The following is an 18,363-nucleotide window of genomic DNA, read 5'->3' as shown; positions in this document are numbered from 1 at the left end:
TTTTCATTACTTGGAACTTTATTTCAAAATAATATTTTCAAAAATGGCAGTTGTTGGCCAGTAGCTTGGGAGCGATTGTGGCGCACCGCGCCATTAATTGTCCTGAGACCCCCTTATGATGTCATCAAAAGTGGAGTGACATGGGCCTGCCTATTCCATTTCCATATCCTCCCACATGCCTTATTGATCTCCCCGACTGCAGAGCCGCCTGGTGGTACGTCCTTGGTAACCATACGGGGGCAACTTTGTAGTTCTTCTTCTAATGCCAACCCGCCTTGACGCGCAGTTAAGTACACACATGTCAGTTCTTGGCGCATATGTGCAGAATACAACGCGTTTATCATAAATTACGCTTCTTTGCGTGCAAGAAAACGCTAAATATGTATCAATTATTATCATGCATCACGATCTACGCAAGGAGGATGCTGATGGAAGGAATAGCCAATCATGAAAGACTCGGGGCCTCGATTATCGGGAAAGAGGGAAAAGGGCCACCAGGGATAACGTGAGCCTAATCTAACCTAACCTAACCTAACCAGTAGTTCCCCTCCCACCTTTTTTCGTTAAGGATCAGACCTTGCCCGTACTTCGGCCGGAGTAAGTGCAGGAGCTAACCATAGACCCCATAGACCATAGTCAAACCAGATGCGGTCCAAACCAATTTTCCTCGCTGGGCGTAAACTTGTAACGTACCCATGCGTATGTAATATAAGGCCAGGTGCCTGTATAAATATAAAATAAAGAACACACGCGGTTGCCGAGGGGACGTCCCCCGGATTCCTCGACAGTGGGGACGCGTCCCCCTCCCCCGCCGGCCGCATTCGACAACCATGCATGTCATTCGAAACGTATCTTTGTATTCATTCATTACATTTAGATATAGAAGCATGCATTATTCGATACAAGTTAATGCTATAATCTGTGCCATAGGAATGATTCGACCGGTGCATGAACTTTATAGGCGACGCTCCCCTCTACAAATCGTGAAATAACGTTTTATATTATTCATTCAATGTTGTACCGGCCAACGAAAGAGAGGCTGATTCCCAAAGGAACATTGATTTGTGTGACAGCTCTCTTGCAATGTAGTTACGTTTGGAATTGGCACTACCTATAAAAGAAGGCACTTTTCTATTCTGCTGGCATTCCGAAGCCGCCGCATCCGGCAGTTCAGCTCAGGCAACCAGCACACCTCTGATACAGTTCCTCTCGTCATGTCCGTCCGAGCAGTGAGGAACGCCGTCACACAGCGTCTCCACGGGCAGACAGCGGCCGTCGCAGCGGTACTCGCCGGTCGTGCACTGCTCCGTCCGCGAACAGCCGTACTCCTCCGACTCGTCCGAGTTGTCGGCGCAGTCCTTACGACCGTCACACGCGTAACACGAGTCTATACAGCGGGGCTCACCGCTCAGGCACTTGAACTGGTCCGTGCGGCAGCCAGGAGGAGGCGGCGGCGGTGGCGGCCGGGGGGTAGTGGTCGTGGTTGTGGTGCATCCCCACTCGTCAGAACCGTCCGAACAGTCCCAGCGTCCGTCGCAGCGGAGCCGATTGTCCACGCACCGGTCGTCGCAGCGGAACTCGTAATAGAAGCACGGACGTGGCGTTGTCGTTTGTCCCGGGCAGTCTACCTCGTCACTACCGTCCACACACTCCACTCCGCCATCACACCTGTAGCAGTAAGGAATGCAGCGGCCGTCCTCTATACACCTGAACTCATCCCGGCGACATCCGGGCGGGGGCGGCGGGGGCGGCCGGGGCGTGGTGGTTGTGGTGGTTGTGGTGCATCCCCACTCGTCAGAACCATCCGAACAATCCCAGCGCCCGTCGCAGCGAAGCCGATTGTCCATGCACCGGCCATCACAGCGAAATTCGTAGTACGTACAGGGCTGCGGGGTGGTTGTGGTAGTGGTTGTGGTGCATCCCCACTCGTCAGAACCGTCCGAACAATCCCATCGCCCGTCGCAGCGACGGTTCAGATCGAAGCACCGGCCATCACAGCGAAATTCGTAGTACGTACAGGGCCGCGGAGTGGTTGTGGTAGTGGTTGTGGTGCATCCCCGCTCGTCAGAACCGTCCGAACAATCCCAGCGCCCGTCGCAGCGACGGTTCAGATCGAAGCACCGGCCATCGCAACGAAATTCGTAGTACGTACAGGGCCGCGGAGTGGTTGTGGTCGTCGTGGGGCAAAACCTCTCGTCCGTGCCGCTGGGGCAGTCGGCTCTGCCGTCACAGAGCTGGCGGTTGTCCAGGCAGCGGCCGTCACAGCGGAAGCGGCCGTCGCCGCAGCGCTCGGCGCAGCCGTGCGGCTCCGTCTCGTCACTGCCGTCCGGACAGTCGGCGCGCGTGTCGCACGTGTAGCAGTCCTCGATGCAGGTGCCGTCCAGACAGCGGAACTCGCCCGGGCCGCAGCCGAGACCGCCGACTGCTTGGCGCGCTCTTCGGCTCGGAGGATGGTCCGAGCCGTCTTGCACAGCCACTCTTCCGAGAGCAGGCACGCTGACGGCTAGCAGCAGAGCCGTCAGCAGGTGCACTCTCATGGTCGCTACGGTTGTTCTCTGTCTCCCCTTTTCTATCTTTTTCACGTTCTCACTCAGTCTTTTCCCTCTCTGTCGGTGTGAAACTGGACGGTATCGGCAGCCCGGTGGTTCTGGTGGCCGTGCCGGGAGGCCGCCGTCGGCCGACTGAGTCAAACGGCGGCCACGACAGACGGCGGCCCGGCCCGGCAATCGCTCATCCAGAGTCCAGACGTGTCAGCGAACCTAGCGACCGGACCAGACCACCCGAGAGCCTTGACAGGACGTTTTTTAACCCCTGACGTCTACCGAGGTGTAGTCATTGCATCGACTATACAGTAGGTATACACTTATCCCTTCGATGCAATATCTCGAACAGCTTTTCCTACCAGTGGCAATTTTTTCGTTTGAAATATTGGTTTCGTCACTCTAGGGTTATCCCGCCGACCATTTTCTGAAATAAAATAAATAAACAGTAACAATCGACCACCCTCCCCTATTAGCAACCGCTTTCTTGCCGGTCAACAAAAATTCGAGGCTAAAGAGCTCCACCATCGCTAACCACAGTCCACATCACGCTCACTGGCCACGAACGGCGATTTCCCGCGGGGAAAATCGGTTAGATCGCTCCTGAAGGCGACATATTATTGAATAAACGATTATAGACCAGTGCTTTGATATCTTTTTAACCAACACCTAGTTGGTGGTCTTGAGTTTTCCGTGTCGTGCTGGGGGGGGGGGGGGCATTTCAACGTCCCCCGTCTAGCTCGGCCACGTAGCGACACGCGGTAAGCAGCATTCGAAAGAGCGTCAAAAATAATGACGGAAATTCTCAGTCATTTTTATGTAAGGTCAAAGGTCAGGCCATTAAAGGTCACCAAAGGTCAAATTTTACCTATTTCAACAATTTTCGAAAACCTGGCGCAAAGCTTGGCAACCAATAGAGCCAGTAGCGGCGGCACACCCTCAATTAAGGGGGTGGGGGGCACTGCCGACTTTTGGTCCCATTCTTTCCATGCAACGCCCATAGGGCTAATGTTAAAATGCAAAAATCAAAGGGGGGCACGGTGCCCCGGTGCCCTCCCCGTTCCGCCGCTTATGAATAGAGCTAGAGCGCCGCGAAAAAGCGCATTCGACAGCTCCTTCAGCGTTCTTTCGCTAGCCTGCCCTCAGATTTGACCTCAGGTCAACAGTTTAGCCCCGGCCAGAGGGCAAAAACTAAAAAATGGCGTTTTTACGAAAAATGTTTTTATGTAATAACTATTGATTCCAGAAAGGCACGACGTTGCTTTTGCCAGCATTGTGTTCCTCTCGTCAGACGCGTCGAATGAACTAAGTTGACTTTGAAAGGTTATTTAGAAAATTTGACCCCAGGACAAGGTCATGATCTGACCGGAAAAGGTCATGTTATATATCAGTCGATCCGTATCGTCGAGCTGAACACATCTTAGGCGTTTTCACCGCTCTAGCATCTCGCTAACAAGTTAATGCAAAAAAACTGTTGGGGACCTTTCATGACCTGAGATGACCTCAGGGACACAAAGAGGGGTCGCAGTTGCAATTGTTTTATTCAACGTGTCATGTTTACCCATAAACTGGTGTTGTTTGAGAGTGTTTAGAATGACGTTCATCCAAAAGAAGCGCATTTCAATTTTCTCCCATTGACTTACCTTGACCAGACCTTAGCCCGCATATATCGAAATTCCGGGATGCCTATACATTTCATAAATACCGTTACTCTGATCAATCGCTAAAAGTTTCAAAGCGATCATTCAGTCGGTGTACTCGTAGCTATAGCGAGCATTGGAACTGTTAATGAGGTAAAGTCATTGACCATGAGTGACCTGGTAACCTGACCTTGAACGATCCGCGTCTGAAATTTTCAAGATATGTGCAGAAAAGATGTATGAACTAGTGTTCTAAAGTTTTTGATATATTGTGAAAATCCTGACGGGGGCGCAAATCCACCCCCCCCCCCCCGCCAGCACGGCGCCCTCGAGCAAAAACAAGGCGCTCGGACGTTGCGGGTGCGTTCGCGGTATGCCATTGTGACAAACATGCCCGTCACATGTGCTCCACTCCATCACCGCATCACGCAAGCACGACTCCCCACCTCGTGGGAGGGCGGCTTAAGGTGACAAACGCCACCGGCCGCTGACCACAGTCGCTTCGTTTATGCGGGGATGGCGAGTGACGACGGGTGTTTATTGACACACAGTCGCACAAGACGCAGATATGGCGCAGCTGGCAGAACAGAGGTGTCGCCTATTTCAAAAATGAGTGGCGGACTCAGTGTGATCCGAGAGACGGGCGGCGCAGCAGGGCTGAGAGAGCCGGCGCCTGGTGCGCGCGCTGCGGCAAAACGACAAAAGCGGACGTGATCCAAGTTCCAAAGTCAGTTTACTAAGGTACTGCTACAAAGGTGGCGACCATGAGAGTGCATCTGCTGACGGCTCTGCTGCTGGCCGTCAGCGTGCCTGCTCTCGGAAGAGTGGCTGTGCAAGACGGCTCGGACCATCCTCCGAGCCGAAGAGCGCGCCAAGCAGTCGGCGGTCTCGGCTGCGGCCCGGGCGAGTTCCGCTGTCTGGACGGCACCTGTATCGAGGACTGCTATACGTGCGACACGCGTGCCGACTGTCCGGACGGCAGTGACGAGACGGAGGCGCACGGCTGCGCCGAGCGCTGCGGTGACGGCCGCTTCCGCTGTGACGGCCGCTGCCTGGACAACCGCCAGCTCTGTGACGGCAGAGCCGACTGCCCCAGCGGCACGGACGAGCTCGGCTGTAGGCCCGTCACCACGACCACAACCACTACCACAACCACTCCGCGGCCCTGCACGTACTACGAGTTCCGCTGTGACGGCCGCTGCGTGGACGATCGACTCCGCTGCGACGGACGCTGGGACTGTTCGGACGGTTCTGACGAGTGGGGATGCACCACAACCACTACCACAACCACTTCGCGGCCCTGTACATACTACGAGGTCCGCTGCGACGACCGGTGCTTCGACGTAAGGCATCGCTGCGACGGACGCTGGGACTGTTCTGATGGGTACGACGAGAGATTCTGCACGACGACCACAACTACGACGACGACCACTCCTCGACCCTGCACGTACTACGAGTTCCTCTGTGACGGCCAGTGCATGGACAACAGCCGTCGCTGCGACGGCCGGGTCGACTGCTCGGACGCGTGGGACGAATGGAGCTGCGAACCTCGCACCACCACGCCACGTCCGTGCTTCTATTACGAGTTCCGCTGCGACGACAGGTGCGTGGACAATCGGCTCCGCTGCGACGGACGCTGGGACTGTGCGGACGGCTCCGATGAGTGGGGATGTCGACCATCGACGACCACAACCACCACCCCAAGGCCACCGCCGTCGCCCGTCCCTGTGATCGGCTGTCGCACGGACCAGTTCCAGTGCCTGAGCGGCGAGCCTCGCTGTATAGACTCGTGTTACGCGTGTGACGGTCGTAAGGACTGCGCCGATAACTCGGACGAGTCGGAGGACTACGGCTGTTCGCGGACGGAGCAGTGTACGACCGGCGAGTACCGCTGCGACGGCCGCTGTCTGCCGGTGGAGACGCTGTGTGACGGCAATGAGGACTGTTCGGATGGATATGACGAGAGGGACTGTATGAGAGCTGTGCTCTCTGCCTGAGCTGAACTGCCCCACGCAGCCGCGCTGGCTGGCGCGGCGAAACTGTAGTAGCTGCTAATTTCTCACGAGGACCGCGCATGCTTTAGTTTAAGAAAACTCAGCTTGTAAGGTATTTAAGACAGTAGGACATTTCATTCAAAGTTTAGTCGATAAAAGAATATTTTTACGTAATACCTACGAAGTCAAAGTAACGTTTATCTTTACTTCGTGTGAATGGCCTCGCAATCGGACGCATATTTTAGTAGCTGTACCTACTCTGTATTTTCATAATAAATACAAGTTTCATCAACGAGTGTGATACACAATAACCGACGTGCGCCAGTAAGACGCCTTCTGGAGCAGCAAAAACGCGAGCGCATCAGCTGACCCTGCACGTATGCAGTGCGCCAGTGTGACATGAGATCTTAATTTAACCGACTTGGTTTGTCAGGGTCGAACTTCCAGCCAGTCCCCAGAAGTGCAGGTACCCGATTTATGCACAATCGGTCCAACCGTTGTTGAGCTATAGAAGCGACCTCTGCATGCAGTAGCACCCCCAGCCGTGATGCATATGTAGAAAAGCATAAACCGTTAGGTGTCCAACGAGAGGCCAAGCTTTAGCGTATTCGATTCGGTCAAAGCGGAGTTATGAGCGGAACAATCTTGACACCAATCATTTGGCATGTGACAGGTGACGTAGTGGCTACCAAAATCCACCAACAGTAGGCAGTGGTAGACGGGGAAACATGACATTAATGAGCCGTTACACGGCGAGGCGGTGCAGGAGCTGGCCGCACCGTCCATGCGCTCTGGAGTGGACGTCACAGGTCAGAATCGCTGCACGGACTCAGGACGCCGTTAGCCGGCGCCATGCCCGTTTCCACGCCTCAGCACAGTAGGATGCACTCGAGTTTCTCATATACCCCTCGACTCTTATGCAACGGCGTATGGAGATATAAAAAGTCCAGCGTCCAGTTTCCCTCCAGAATTTGGACGCGTCGCCGTACGTGGCAAGCAAGGATGCGCACCAACAGCATCACAGGTCTCACCTGTACGGTGAGGTAAGCCAGTTCGGCTCCATGGACAGTGGCCGCTACACGGCCTTGGCCGCGCACCCAGCACGGACAGATGGCACAAGTATGACGACCACGAGGTGACTGTATAGTGAGTAGATTGAATAGAAGAGGCGAGCAAAGTTCGGCCGGCTACACACCCTTCTATTCGTGAGGGTAATGCGAGTTTGCTGCGGGACTGTAATAACTGTTGAATGTTTTTTTAAGCGTGGTAATAAATATCATGTTAATATCTTTGAATGTGAGAAATAAAGAATACGGCCAACAGCCGAGGGTAAAGGATGTCGTGGCGCTGTGCAGACGCGAGGAATTTCAGAACAGCTTCTAACTGTGGGAAGTTCGCCACAACTATCAAATATCAAGCTCACAGCAACCTGGCATATATTTACGGTGGCATCCACACTGACGATAACAAAAACACGACAATGTAAATTAAAGCACGCCTTGTCGATGTAAAATGATGTAAATAAAAAACGGCGCAGTGCCTGAGTGTTTGTGTGTATGTGAATGTGTTTGTGTTTGTGTGTGTGTGTATGCGCGCCAAAATGCAGTGTTTACTGCTTATCAAATGACTTCTATATGACTGTGATTGTATCACAGGCACAAATCACCAGCTGACACAAGGAGCGGACACAAAATCACCAGCGGTTACATCACAGTGGTACAGAAATGCAGCAATCGTCTTTGTTGATCCCTTAGTCTAAAATCGTTATAAAATCGTTAATCGCTAGCCGATAGTCGTTAAATCGTTATTAAGTTTAATCTGATACGTAATTTAAATGTATCCGATTTGACATAATAACGATTTAACGAATAACCGTTTACGATCGATTTTAAAACGATTTTAGGCTAAAGATGTAACGAAAGCCACTGCTGATTTACTTTCCTAGCCTGTCCTAGTTCATGAACAGCGGTATATTCATCACTTCTTTAGATAGCTGGTGATTTTCGCTTGCCGTGAGACGGTCCGGGCTCTGGAAGTCTCGCTGATGACCTCGAACCGCGCGAACTGCTGCGTCGCGTCCCCAGAGTCGGCGGCGGCGGCGGGCGCCGACCGGCCGGCAGCGACCGCCGAGTCGGAGTCAGAGTCGGTGCGCCGCCTCACGCGCTTCACGCCGTTGGTCGCCTCAGACTCAGTGCCGGCGGGCTGCCTGTCCTCGATCTGCTCCGGCTCCTGGCGACACAGCGAGCGGCAACCGGATCATCGGGCGGTCCGGCTCACTTCCAGTTGCAAAACAGGGATTTGGGGGAGCTGGTTGAACACTGAGGGACGGCCAATGACATTTTGAGCTGAAAATGCGGTTTCACGTCACCCCCTTCACTCAAAAAAGCAAATCGGTTGGCTTCACTAGATTTGCACAAATTCATTATATTAAATAGATACAATCGTGACAAACTTGATAACAAGACCGAAGCAATAGCGAATCGCCACGGCAAATTTTTTCCATACGATTCAATCGCATCTCATTTACTTAACGAGTATATCGCAACTCTATCCCAACTAAGCTGCTCCAAAATAGTGATACGCTCGCTCGCTAGGTTGGTGATACGCTCAACCCACGACTCAACTCAATTCAGTTAGTAATATGTTATCTCTAATAACAATATGATATCACATACCACATACAACTGTCTACCAGTTCATTGTCGAGCGAAATTACCCAGCTCCAATTTAGGTACAAGCATGTCTTCCAAAATATAACTAGACTCGAGTCCGATGAAATTGGAAGGAGGTCGAGTTCCGATTTATCCAAGCTCCAAACTCACTCTCCGTTTGTATTGAATGACTGTATAAAATCTGCACAGCGATTGAATAATTTTGTCGAAAAAAAAATCAACTAAAATGAGTTACTGGTTAAACCATTTTGCACATCTAAGGTTCATATTAGGTGTACAACTACTTCCGTCGTGATCTATACTTTTTCAACCGTCTCAATCTCAGTCGGTCAAACCTTTCGTCCTATTCAAGTCATTTGATTTTATTCAGAGCTGAATCGAAAATGCATTTATAATTAATTGGAAGTTCCTCATTGAAGAACTTCGAAGAGCTGAATCGCTTGGAAGTCTGGGTTCCACAGTCCAAACTCAACAGCATAACCCGTAGCCTATACAATATACAAAAATCGCACTGATCGTGCAATATTGGCCAGATTCAAAACGGATAAGTTGGAGAGAGTTAAACCAATCATGTTCGTAATATATAAAAAGAGTCGCACAAAATATCCAACTATCCAAAATGGTGCTAATGATGATGCCAAACCGCTCCATAAAATACTGCCGACGTCTGATACAGTAAAACAGTGGCTGGTGGGGCGGCCTTGGATCACTGACTGGCAGTCGGTACGGGTGTGTTTGTTTAAACGGCCGGCGCCTGTCTCAGACCAGTGTGCCGGCGACACCGTCCCTGTCCTGTACCCCCCCCCCCCCCCGATGTCTCCTTCCCAGAGGTCAATAGGTCACCTGCTCAGCTACGGATGAGGGAGGCAGACATTATCACAAGGCCCACGATAGATAGCAACCGTTTTTAATCGTGGCATTTTTACTTTTGAAAGTGCTGACCGAAATTTTCCAGTTTGGGCGGTCCGGTTTTTATCAGTTCGGGCCACAGAAGCCCAACGGGCGTCGCCTTAAAACTGTCCAAAGGGACAAGGTCACGCGTTAGTGTTTTTCGGTGAATGTGGCGTGTCTGGTTCATTTCAAACGAACGGACGGGCAGACCACAAGAAAAGACGAAACATTTATAAAACATAAGCACAAAACAAATCCGTGGCATCCTATGAAAGTATCACTGTATAAGGCAGACAAAAGCGTCAATAGAGCGGAAACAATTGGTGGTTACAATACCATCGTCGCCATCATTTCATATGCTTCATTTAGTTCAACCAATACGCACTAATAAAAGTATTGGTGGTTGCTAAAGTCTTTCCCGAGAAATTCGCCATGATACTTACCATTTCAGCCGTAACGTCTGATTCACAGGCTGACCTTGCTTCAGATTCCACGTCAAGCGACTCTTGACTTTCCTCTGTAACATAAAAATACATTTTGTAATTTAAAACATCTTATACCATTGCTGTCTCAAAGGACCAAGAAATGTCCCATTTATTGTAATGTTCCAGTTAAGATAGACATAAGAAATGTTTACCGTTTGCTAATCAGGCAAGCGGGATCAGAGGGAACGAGGGAAAATACTGCCGTGAAAACCAAGAAAAGCGTAACTCGAATTTTGGCGATTTTGAGATTTTTGTACCATCAGATAGAACATAGCCATCTCCATCTAGAGGGAACGAGGGAAAATACTGCCGTGAAAACCAAGAAAAGCGTAACTCGAATTTTGGCGATTTTGAGATTTTTGTACCATCAGATAGAACATAGCCATCTCCATCTTCCTACAACACCGTTTGTCAAAATTCGTATTAATAGATGGGTTATATCAATTTTTAATTTTCGAGAAAAGCGTAACTGTTTTACTGTCTCCCTAACCGCAAGCAAGAAAAGCGTAACTACAAACCCAGTTATTAAAGGAAATAGTTCACTTTCACGAAATTATTTTTTTGCAATGGATTTATGATTTTTTATGTTCAAAATGATCAGCAAAGAAAATAAAACCTATTTATAACAAAAGATTATTTTCTATATTTTGATATAAGAAGAACTTTTCAGTTTCTGTAAGGCACAGGCGATCCAGTATGAAAAGAGCATTGGTCCCGAAAATTCTTCAGAAACTAGAGAAATTATCGCGGCCACCGGCATTTGGGCGATCTGCTGCTGCTGAATGTCCTTATTGATCAGTACGAGAATTTCTCTAGTTCTCGTAGATAATTTCTCTAGTTTCTGAAGAATTTTCGGTACCCATGCTCTTTTCATACTGGATGCAAATATATGCAAGGCACACATCCTCAACGCAAGACACCTTTTTCGGGACGAGAAATAGAATATCTTTGCCTAGGGTGATCGTTGGGCTGTAAAAGCTCCTGATTTATGCTCGTCTCAGCCCAGGCTACGGAACTGCTATTCCAGTTCAAAACCCATGTTAAAAAGTGAACTATTTCCTTTAAAAAAGCGTGTCTGCAGCGGTCAGGACGCTGTGAAAAGCAAGAGAAGCGTAACTGAGTAGTTGCGCTTTTCTTGTCTTTCACAACGCCGGCCCCCACGCACTTACGCTTTTTTGCCAGCCAGGCGAGTGCGTACGACTTGCAGGTTTTTAATTTAGCGAGGAATATAAACATAAAAAAATCAAATACAAGTTTCACTGTCTCCATACTTCTCACTAACCTATGCTACACAAAGATCCCAAAGTTTCCAGGCATATGATTGAATTAACACTATAAGATTAAAGCAGCAAAATTAAGAAGCCGCCAACTTGCAGTATCTAGGTCGCCAGCCTGCCGCCATGTTTCCGCGCCAAGGCCAAACAAACAAGCAAAACTTCGCGCTGTCCATTTTGTAGTGAGACTGAGAGTCAATTGTGATTTGTGAACACTTTAAGAAGCGTGGGGTCGTTTGGGAGGTGTGGTGTTAGGTTAAGTTCCGTGTGCTTGTGTTAGGTTAAGTTCGGTGCGCCTGTACCGGGACGCACCGCCCCAAGGCAACCTGCCGGGGCGGTGCGCCCGGGCACAGGCGCACCAAACTTGTCCTAAACTGCGCAGCAGTGCGTACTGCGTAAGTACTCGAAATCCGATGATTAATTGGGACTTAATGATTTTTTATTGGGATATGCCCCCCCCCCCCCCTCCTAAGCTTTCCAGACCGCCTTCTGGATCCGCCAATGGAAGCATTTCCTATGCATCCTATTCAACGTCATCCAGTTTTCCTTCATTTTCCTTTGATAGATGAAACGGATGACGAGTGTCCATCGGCTAAGAGGCGGAGGCCGGCGGAGATGACCCCACGGCCGGCCGACCCGGCACCGTCGGCAGAGATGACCCCACGGCCGGCCGACCCGGCACCGTCGGCAGAGATGACTCCACGGCCGGCCGACCCGGCACCACCGGCGGAGATGACCGCACGGCCGGCCGACCCGGCACCGCCGGCAGAGATGACCGCACGGCCGGCCGACCCGGCACCGCCGGCGGAGATGACCCCACGGCCGGCCGACCCGGCACCGTCGGCAGAGATGACCCCACGGCCGGCCGACCCGGCACCGTCGGCAGAGATGACCCCACGGCCGGCCGACCCGGCACCGTCGGCAGAGATGACCCCACGGCCGGCCGACCCGGCACCGCCGGCGGACATGACCCCACAGCCGGCCGACCCGGCACCACCGGCGGAGATGACCCCACGGCCGGCCGACCCGGCACCACCGGCGGAGATGACCCCACGGCCGGCCGACCCGGCACCACCGGCGGAGATGACCCCACGGCCGGCCGACCCGGCACCACCGGCGGAGATGACCCCACGGCCGGCCGACCCGGCACCGCCGGCGGAGACCACCCCACGGCCAACTATGTGCAATCTAAGTATGCTGAGAAGCACCCCTTGCTTCCACCACCCGAAGCCTGTTCAGAAGGCCGATGTAGACAGCAGTGCATCAGCAAAGTTCCGACGTCAGTGCGACGCGACATAAACAAAGGCGTGACTGGTCTAAAGTGGGACTCACGAGTGCTCTGGTATCAAAAGCACGTCCAGAAAAATGATGTGACAAGACATACAGCAGGTAACGCTCAACGTCAGAAGTCATTCGTTTGGCAGCTGCCCGTAGCTGGAAAGCTGGTATCGGTCTGCAAGGGTTTTTTCCTGACAACCGTCGGGCTGAAGAGCAGCAACGATGAGCCCATCCGGACGGCCCTGGGTATGACATCTGTTCAGCCCGTGGACAAGCGTGGATCCAAGGAAGCAGTGAACCGGGCTGACTCAGAGAGCATCCGGAAGCACATTGAGAGCTTTCATCCAAGCGCTCCTCACTATAGGTACGTGCATGCCCCGAATCGTCGGTATCTGCCGTCAGATATCACCGTCACTGATATGCACAAAGACTACGTCAGGAGCAACCCGGCCCGTCAGCTACACAAGGTATCGGCAAGAGGTGGTAGCCATGAATATAGGCTTCACCGTCTTGGGGCACGAAGAGTGCGAGACCTGTAAAGTGCATATGCACCACAACAGTGCCCAGCATGGCAGGTCAGGCCGTGCCCAAGAGCACACTGATGGCTGTGTGGAGTGTGACTCCCACAAACAGCACATCACGCGGGCTCGAGAAGCCCGCGAGGAGTATCGGCGTGATGCAGATCGGACACTTGATGACGACGAGGTTGTGTGCAGCGCGGACTTAATGAAGATCGCATTGATTCCGATACTGCCACACAAGGCGGCGGTTTTCACGCCCCGCCTTGTGGTATTTAACGAGACTTTCGCGCCACTTGCTAAGAAAGGCTCTCGCGGCGATGGGAGGAAGCCGCTGGCCGTCCTCTGGCATGAGGCCGTGGCCGGCAGAGACGCGGAGGATGTCGCTGCAGCATTTTGGTACTATCTTCAGCAGAACCGTGACAAGAAGCGTATCACCATATACGCTGACAACTGTTCGGCACAGCAAAAGTCGTGGCTGTTCGTCACTGTGCTCATCACATATCTCCAGCAGGCCGGCAACGCCACAGAGAAGATAACAGTGAAATATCTGGAGACTGGACATACGGCGATGAGTGCCGATTCCATCCATCAGGTCATCCAAAAAAACTAGCCAAGTCAAACACGGTCTGCGACTTTCAAGATTTCTCGACACTGACTCAGGATAGCGGAGTCGCCGTCAAGACCATGAACCCCGAAGACTTCTTTAAGTTTGAAGATGGAGTGAGCCGCAAGAAATTGACGGCACTCGGGAAGGAGGGGGCTCGACCACATCTGCGTGACATCCGCGTGATGCAGGCCAGGCGGGGGAGCGAAAAACTCTACGTGAAAGCTTCCCACACAGAGCGTACCTGGCGGACGTACGAGCTAATGAAAACGACATACGACAGCACCGAAGCACCACCTCACCGATCCGCTCCACGTGGCGTGAACCTGAGCAAAATCGGAGAGATCTGCCGTGCTCTACTGCCCCTGATGCCAGCACATAAGAGGCAGTTCTGGCAACGCCTGCATGCTGAGTGCGCCAGGCCAGTGAATGACCTAACACAGTGATGTACAGACGGCATAGCGCTCATGGCCAGTGCGCAGTGAACGATGCTTTGCAGTGCATCTCCCTCCCCTCTCCCTCCGAAAGTGTTGCCAGAGATGCGGGGTGACGTCGACTTGTGGGGAGCACATCTGGATCTCGCTGAGACTGTTTTGCGTGTACAACTGTAGGTACATGTTTTGTCTGTTTGTGTTTTGTTAGTAAGATGGGCTATGTCGTTGGCTGACCATGAAAAGCCATAAATACATACCTAGCTCACATGAAGGATGAAGGACTTTTGCGTCGTGGCGTATTTGAAACACCGCATGTCCGCCCATGCCATGTGGTCTCGCAAGCAAAAAAAGCGTAACTACGTAGTTACGCTTTTTTTCGTTTTCACGATGGACCCACGCGTTGCACATACGGTTGCGGGAATAGAGTGAACGTAGTTACGCTTTTCTTCCCTTCTTGCGCCCATTGCGATTTGAGCACCGAATGAAAAGCAAAAACACCTTAGACCAGTTTCTAGCAATGTTTTATGTGCCACGTAAAATATATTATTATTGCTAGATTCAGCGTAGTCTTGCGAGCATTTTGACACCAAATTTTATCTTATTCTATCAGAACTGACGATAATATAAGGTGAAACAGAAAAATCGCTCTCCTGAAAAACTATCAAATGTGAGTTACGCTTTTCTTGGTTTTCACGGCAGAATAGCTTAGAGTACAGATCACTTCGGCGGAAAGACCTGCGATCGGAGCCAGTCGCCGTATTACAGGTCAAGTTTCTGTGGTCTGCATCCGTTGATTTAGTTCCGCGGCGATTTAGCCTGACCTGGTGGGCTGAGCTAGGTGTTACTCTGGTATGATACCGCACCTGGCTGCTGCGGTGCTGCTGCCGGCTCCGGCGCCGCGGGCTCGGCGCTCGATTCCGGCTCCGGCCCCGGCTCCGGCTCCCCCTCCTGCTCCGGCCCCGGCTCCGGCCCCGGCTCCGGCTCCATCTCTGCGTCCGTGTCGGAGCCGTAGTCGGATCCGGCGCCCCCGGCCAGCCGATGGCGCACGAAGCGCAGCAGGTCCGGCCGCTGGCTGTGGCCGTCGTACAGCCGTCCGTACTCGAGCAGCGCCCTGCCACAGGTGGAAAAACATACGTGTCATGTATTGGCTAAAGAAAACACAAGTTTCAGGTTGCATGACGTGGGCAAAATGGGGGAAATTCGAGCAAGAAAGCAAGGGATTAAGATAAAAAGTTTTAAACCGTCGACTAGTTTGCAAACAAGAGAAATTCAGCGCAGTCTGAACTGGGACTCACTTGTGAAGCGCTCCGACGGTGACATTCCTCTCTCGGAGGAACGCGTGGATGTCCAGCAGCTTGTCCCTCAGCATCTCGTCACCAAACGTCAGGTAGATGACTTCCCGGCCCGCCAGTGCCGCGGCCATCAGTTGCAGTAGCGCTGCACAACGCGAAAACATCACAACTTTTCAGTCTACAGACTAGACATAAACAAGTACTGTATTAAAACGCCCTCGCACAAACACTTTTTGGCTAGCGCGGACCACCAACACCGTACGTACAGGGTTAAGAAAATAAACGCGAATCCAGACGGGTTAGATAACTGTCTCCGGTTCACGCACGACGTATCATATGGGAAATGCAAATAGGTACTAGGAGGCGGGGAATAATATTTGCCTTTGCCTCGAGTACTGCGGGGACGTTTAGTTGACGGCTTCAGTGAGCATCGTTGTTTTTTGCAACGGGTTGGTTTACAAATTATTACAGATTCACATTCGATACTGAGAAAGCTTTGCTGGTAGGGTCACCCTTTCTTCGAACATCCATCAGATAGCTCACCGTCCAGGGCAGGCAAACCTTTCGAAACTGACAGCTGCGAATAATTCACATCTAGGCACTAGCAGCAGTCCCATCCGGTCAAATGATCTATCACCACAGAACTGCACAGGTTGAGCAATCTCTGAACTACAGACTGAGGTAATTTTCAATGGGAAAATGGCCCTGTCTGGGACAGTTGGTCAGTCTAGTCTCTTTTTTAATTTAGTGTTCACTGAAAACTCTGTCCATGCCTTATTACCCCGGCGACTCTCTGTAGCTGCTGCCAGTGGTATTATAATATGATCAGCGAAAGCGACTTCAGGGAAAACGACAGACATCAGGACAGGCATTCAGGTATATGGACTCAAAGACTCATCATTTAAGAAAAAAGCGTTGTAGCGACAAAATACGCGCCTTGCACATCCCATGGAGGGAGAGCAATGCCGTAAATGCTACATTAATTCAGAATGACTTGAATTCAGAAAAATGTATCAAAGGATACATTTTTTAAACACATCACACCAAAGGACCGCATCTAACAGACGGTTGGCATCATGTATGTACGTCTAGTATCGAATGAGGAAGTGAGCATTTCGCTGGCACACAGCACACCCACCTTTGAGGTGAGGGTCACCGTTGAAGGCGCCGCACCCCCAGTTGCCAGTGGCGACGGGAGGCAGCGGGCCACCCCCGGCCCAAGAGAAGCCCACGTACGCCTTGTTCATCTCGCGCAGCAGGAAGTGCTTCATGTACTGCCGCTGGGGCTGAAACATCCGCAGGCATCGGACGAACATCAAATTTCTAAATTTTACTAGAATCCTATGCTTATTCCACCCCAAATAAGCTCCACTAGCTGAACGAAAAAGAGGTTCAGTGTTCATGTGATAAAAATGTTTCCAAACTCCAGCCAGGACGAAGGGTTCTGCCCACTTATCAGCTACCACACACCGGCAAACAATGCCACCTGCTCCTTTGCATATCTAGACACATCAATAAACACCCAGATGTAGCTAGAACAAATCCACTTTCAGTAGGATAGCGACCAATATATTACGGATTTACATATAGCACTGTTACCATCGCAATTCATTTCGAGGAGCCTACAGAGGGCGCTGGACGGAGCGACAGTAAAGCTTAGCAGCCAGAGTTGAGGTGAGTTTCAGTTGAAACCGCAGCTCATGACTCAACTGTAAAATGTATGGCGTCCCATCTCACCAGAGTAAAGTGGACGGCGTCCCACACACCTCGGTAAAGTGTACGGGGTTCCACCCATCCAAGTGAAGTGTGTTGCTCCCCCCCCCCCCCCCCCGGGTTATTTCACAGGGCGTCCCACCGGCCACCAACCTGTGTAGAGTGTACGGCGTCCCACCCATCTGGGTAATCTATACGGCTTCCCATCCCCCGGGTTAAGTGGTCTCACCGACCCCGTTACACTGTACAGCGTCCCACCCACCTGTGTGAAGTGCACGGCGTCCCACCCATCTGAGTAAACTATACGGCGTCCCACCCACCTGGGTTAGGTGAACCACCTGTGTGAAGTGCACGGCGTCCCACCCACCTGTGAGAAGTGTCCTTCCTGTGTGAACTGTGTGGCGTACCCCCGGGTAAGGTACAGGGCGTCCCACCCACCTGTGTGAAGTGCACGGCGTCCAGCGCCACCACCTGTGTGCTCCTCCGTCCGAACTCGTCCAGCGGACTCGGGTCGGTGGCCTTGGCCGTCCACTTGAAGGTGTCGGCATAGCCCTCGAACTGGCTGAACCTCTCGCAGCCGGTCACCACCAGACATTCGGTGGCATCCAGCACCTGGTGATACGGCAGTGGGATTCTATGATCAGAGGCAACAGTGTAGTTCGTTTTTATCAAAATGCATCGATATACATATAGCCTCACGCGGGCACTTCTTATAACAATCGCTATCTAAATCGCGGAAAAGGTATAAGGTAAGCATGCAAGCATTTATACCCAAACCAAACGAATCTTTGGTGTAACGGAAAACAAGTTTGGTAAAGGTTGGAACTTGGAAGCGTTATATTCTCCTCAACAAGATCCGGAACAGTCGTTGCTCTCCTTGTACGCCGAAGCACACGTCACACTGTTTGAGTGACGTGGATTGTCGAAGGGGAATCGTTTGTATCTCGGTACGAAGAACGCTCGCCCCTCGCCACCGACCGGGGCCGTCCCACATACGAACGGTCGGTGTTGTTACTTGTTACAGC

At 51.8% G+C, this 18,363-nt stretch overlaps 3 protein-coding genes across 6 annotated transcripts in view; 1 reads left to right on the top strand and 2 right to left on the bottom strand.

Moving 5' to 3' along the window:
* Positions 1-837: 837 nt before the first annotated feature.
* Positions 838-2,679, bottom strand: LOC122377988 (very low-density lipoprotein receptor-like). Its single transcript, XM_043358679.1, has one exon. The coding sequence runs from the start codon at positions 2,535-2,537 to the stop codon at positions 1,176-1,178; it is 1,362 nt and encodes a 453-aa protein (XP_043214614.1). The 5' UTR covers positions 2,538-2,679; the 3' UTR covers positions 838-1,175.
* A 2,265-nt stretch (positions 2,680-4,944) lies between these two features.
* On the top strand, positions 4,945-6,177 carry LOC122378013 (low-density lipoprotein receptor-like). The gene has a single exon (XM_043358721.1). The coding sequence runs from the start codon at positions 4,945-4,947 to the stop codon at positions 6,175-6,177; it is 1,233 nt and encodes a 410-aa protein (XP_043214656.1).
* A 1,416-nt stretch (positions 6,178-7,593) lies between these two features.
* LOC122377985 (poly(ADP-ribose) glycohydrolase-like) overlaps positions 7,594-18,363 on the bottom strand; it is a 30,317-nt gene continuing 19,547 nt past the window's right edge. For all 4 annotated transcript variants that reach the window (XM_043358670.1, XM_043358671.1, XM_043358672.1 and 1 more), the window contains 6 exons: positions 17,777-17,950; positions 16,764-16,911; positions 15,629-15,770; positions 15,197-15,444; positions 10,181-10,254; positions 7,594-8,403 (listed from right to left, as the gene is read on the bottom strand). In XM_043358670.1, coding sequence (XP_043214605.1) covers positions 8,152-8,403; positions 10,181-10,254; positions 15,197-15,444; positions 15,629-15,770; positions 16,764-16,911; positions 17,777-17,950 — 1,038 coding nt within the window. In that variant the 3' untranslated portion in view covers positions 7,594-8,151. The remainder of the gene's footprint in view (positions 8,404-10,180; positions 10,255-15,196; positions 15,445-15,628; positions 15,771-16,763; positions 16,912-17,776; positions 17,951-18,363) is intronic.

Source organism: Amphibalanus amphitrite, unplaced genomic scaffold (genome assembly GCF_019059575.1).
Source record: "Amphibalanus amphitrite isolate SeventyFive unplaced genomic scaffold, NRLGWU_Aamphi_draft 000053F_arrow, whole genome shotgun sequence".
Classification (NCBI taxonomy): domain Eukaryota; kingdom Metazoa; phylum Arthropoda; class Thecostraca; order Balanomorpha; family Balanidae; genus Amphibalanus; species Amphibalanus amphitrite.
Note: the sequence above shows the minus strand (reverse complement) of the source record. Positions and strands in the feature narration are given on the sequence as shown.

Coding starts and splice junctions, on each gene's coding strand:
- LOC122378013 (XM_043358721.1), top strand. CDS start 4,945: ATGAGAGTGCATCTGCTGACGGCTCTGCTGCTGGCCGTCAGCGTGCCT.
- LOC122377988 (XM_043358679.1), bottom strand. CDS start 2,537: ATGAGAGTGCACCTGCTGACGGCTCTGCTGCTAGCCGTCAGCGTGCCT.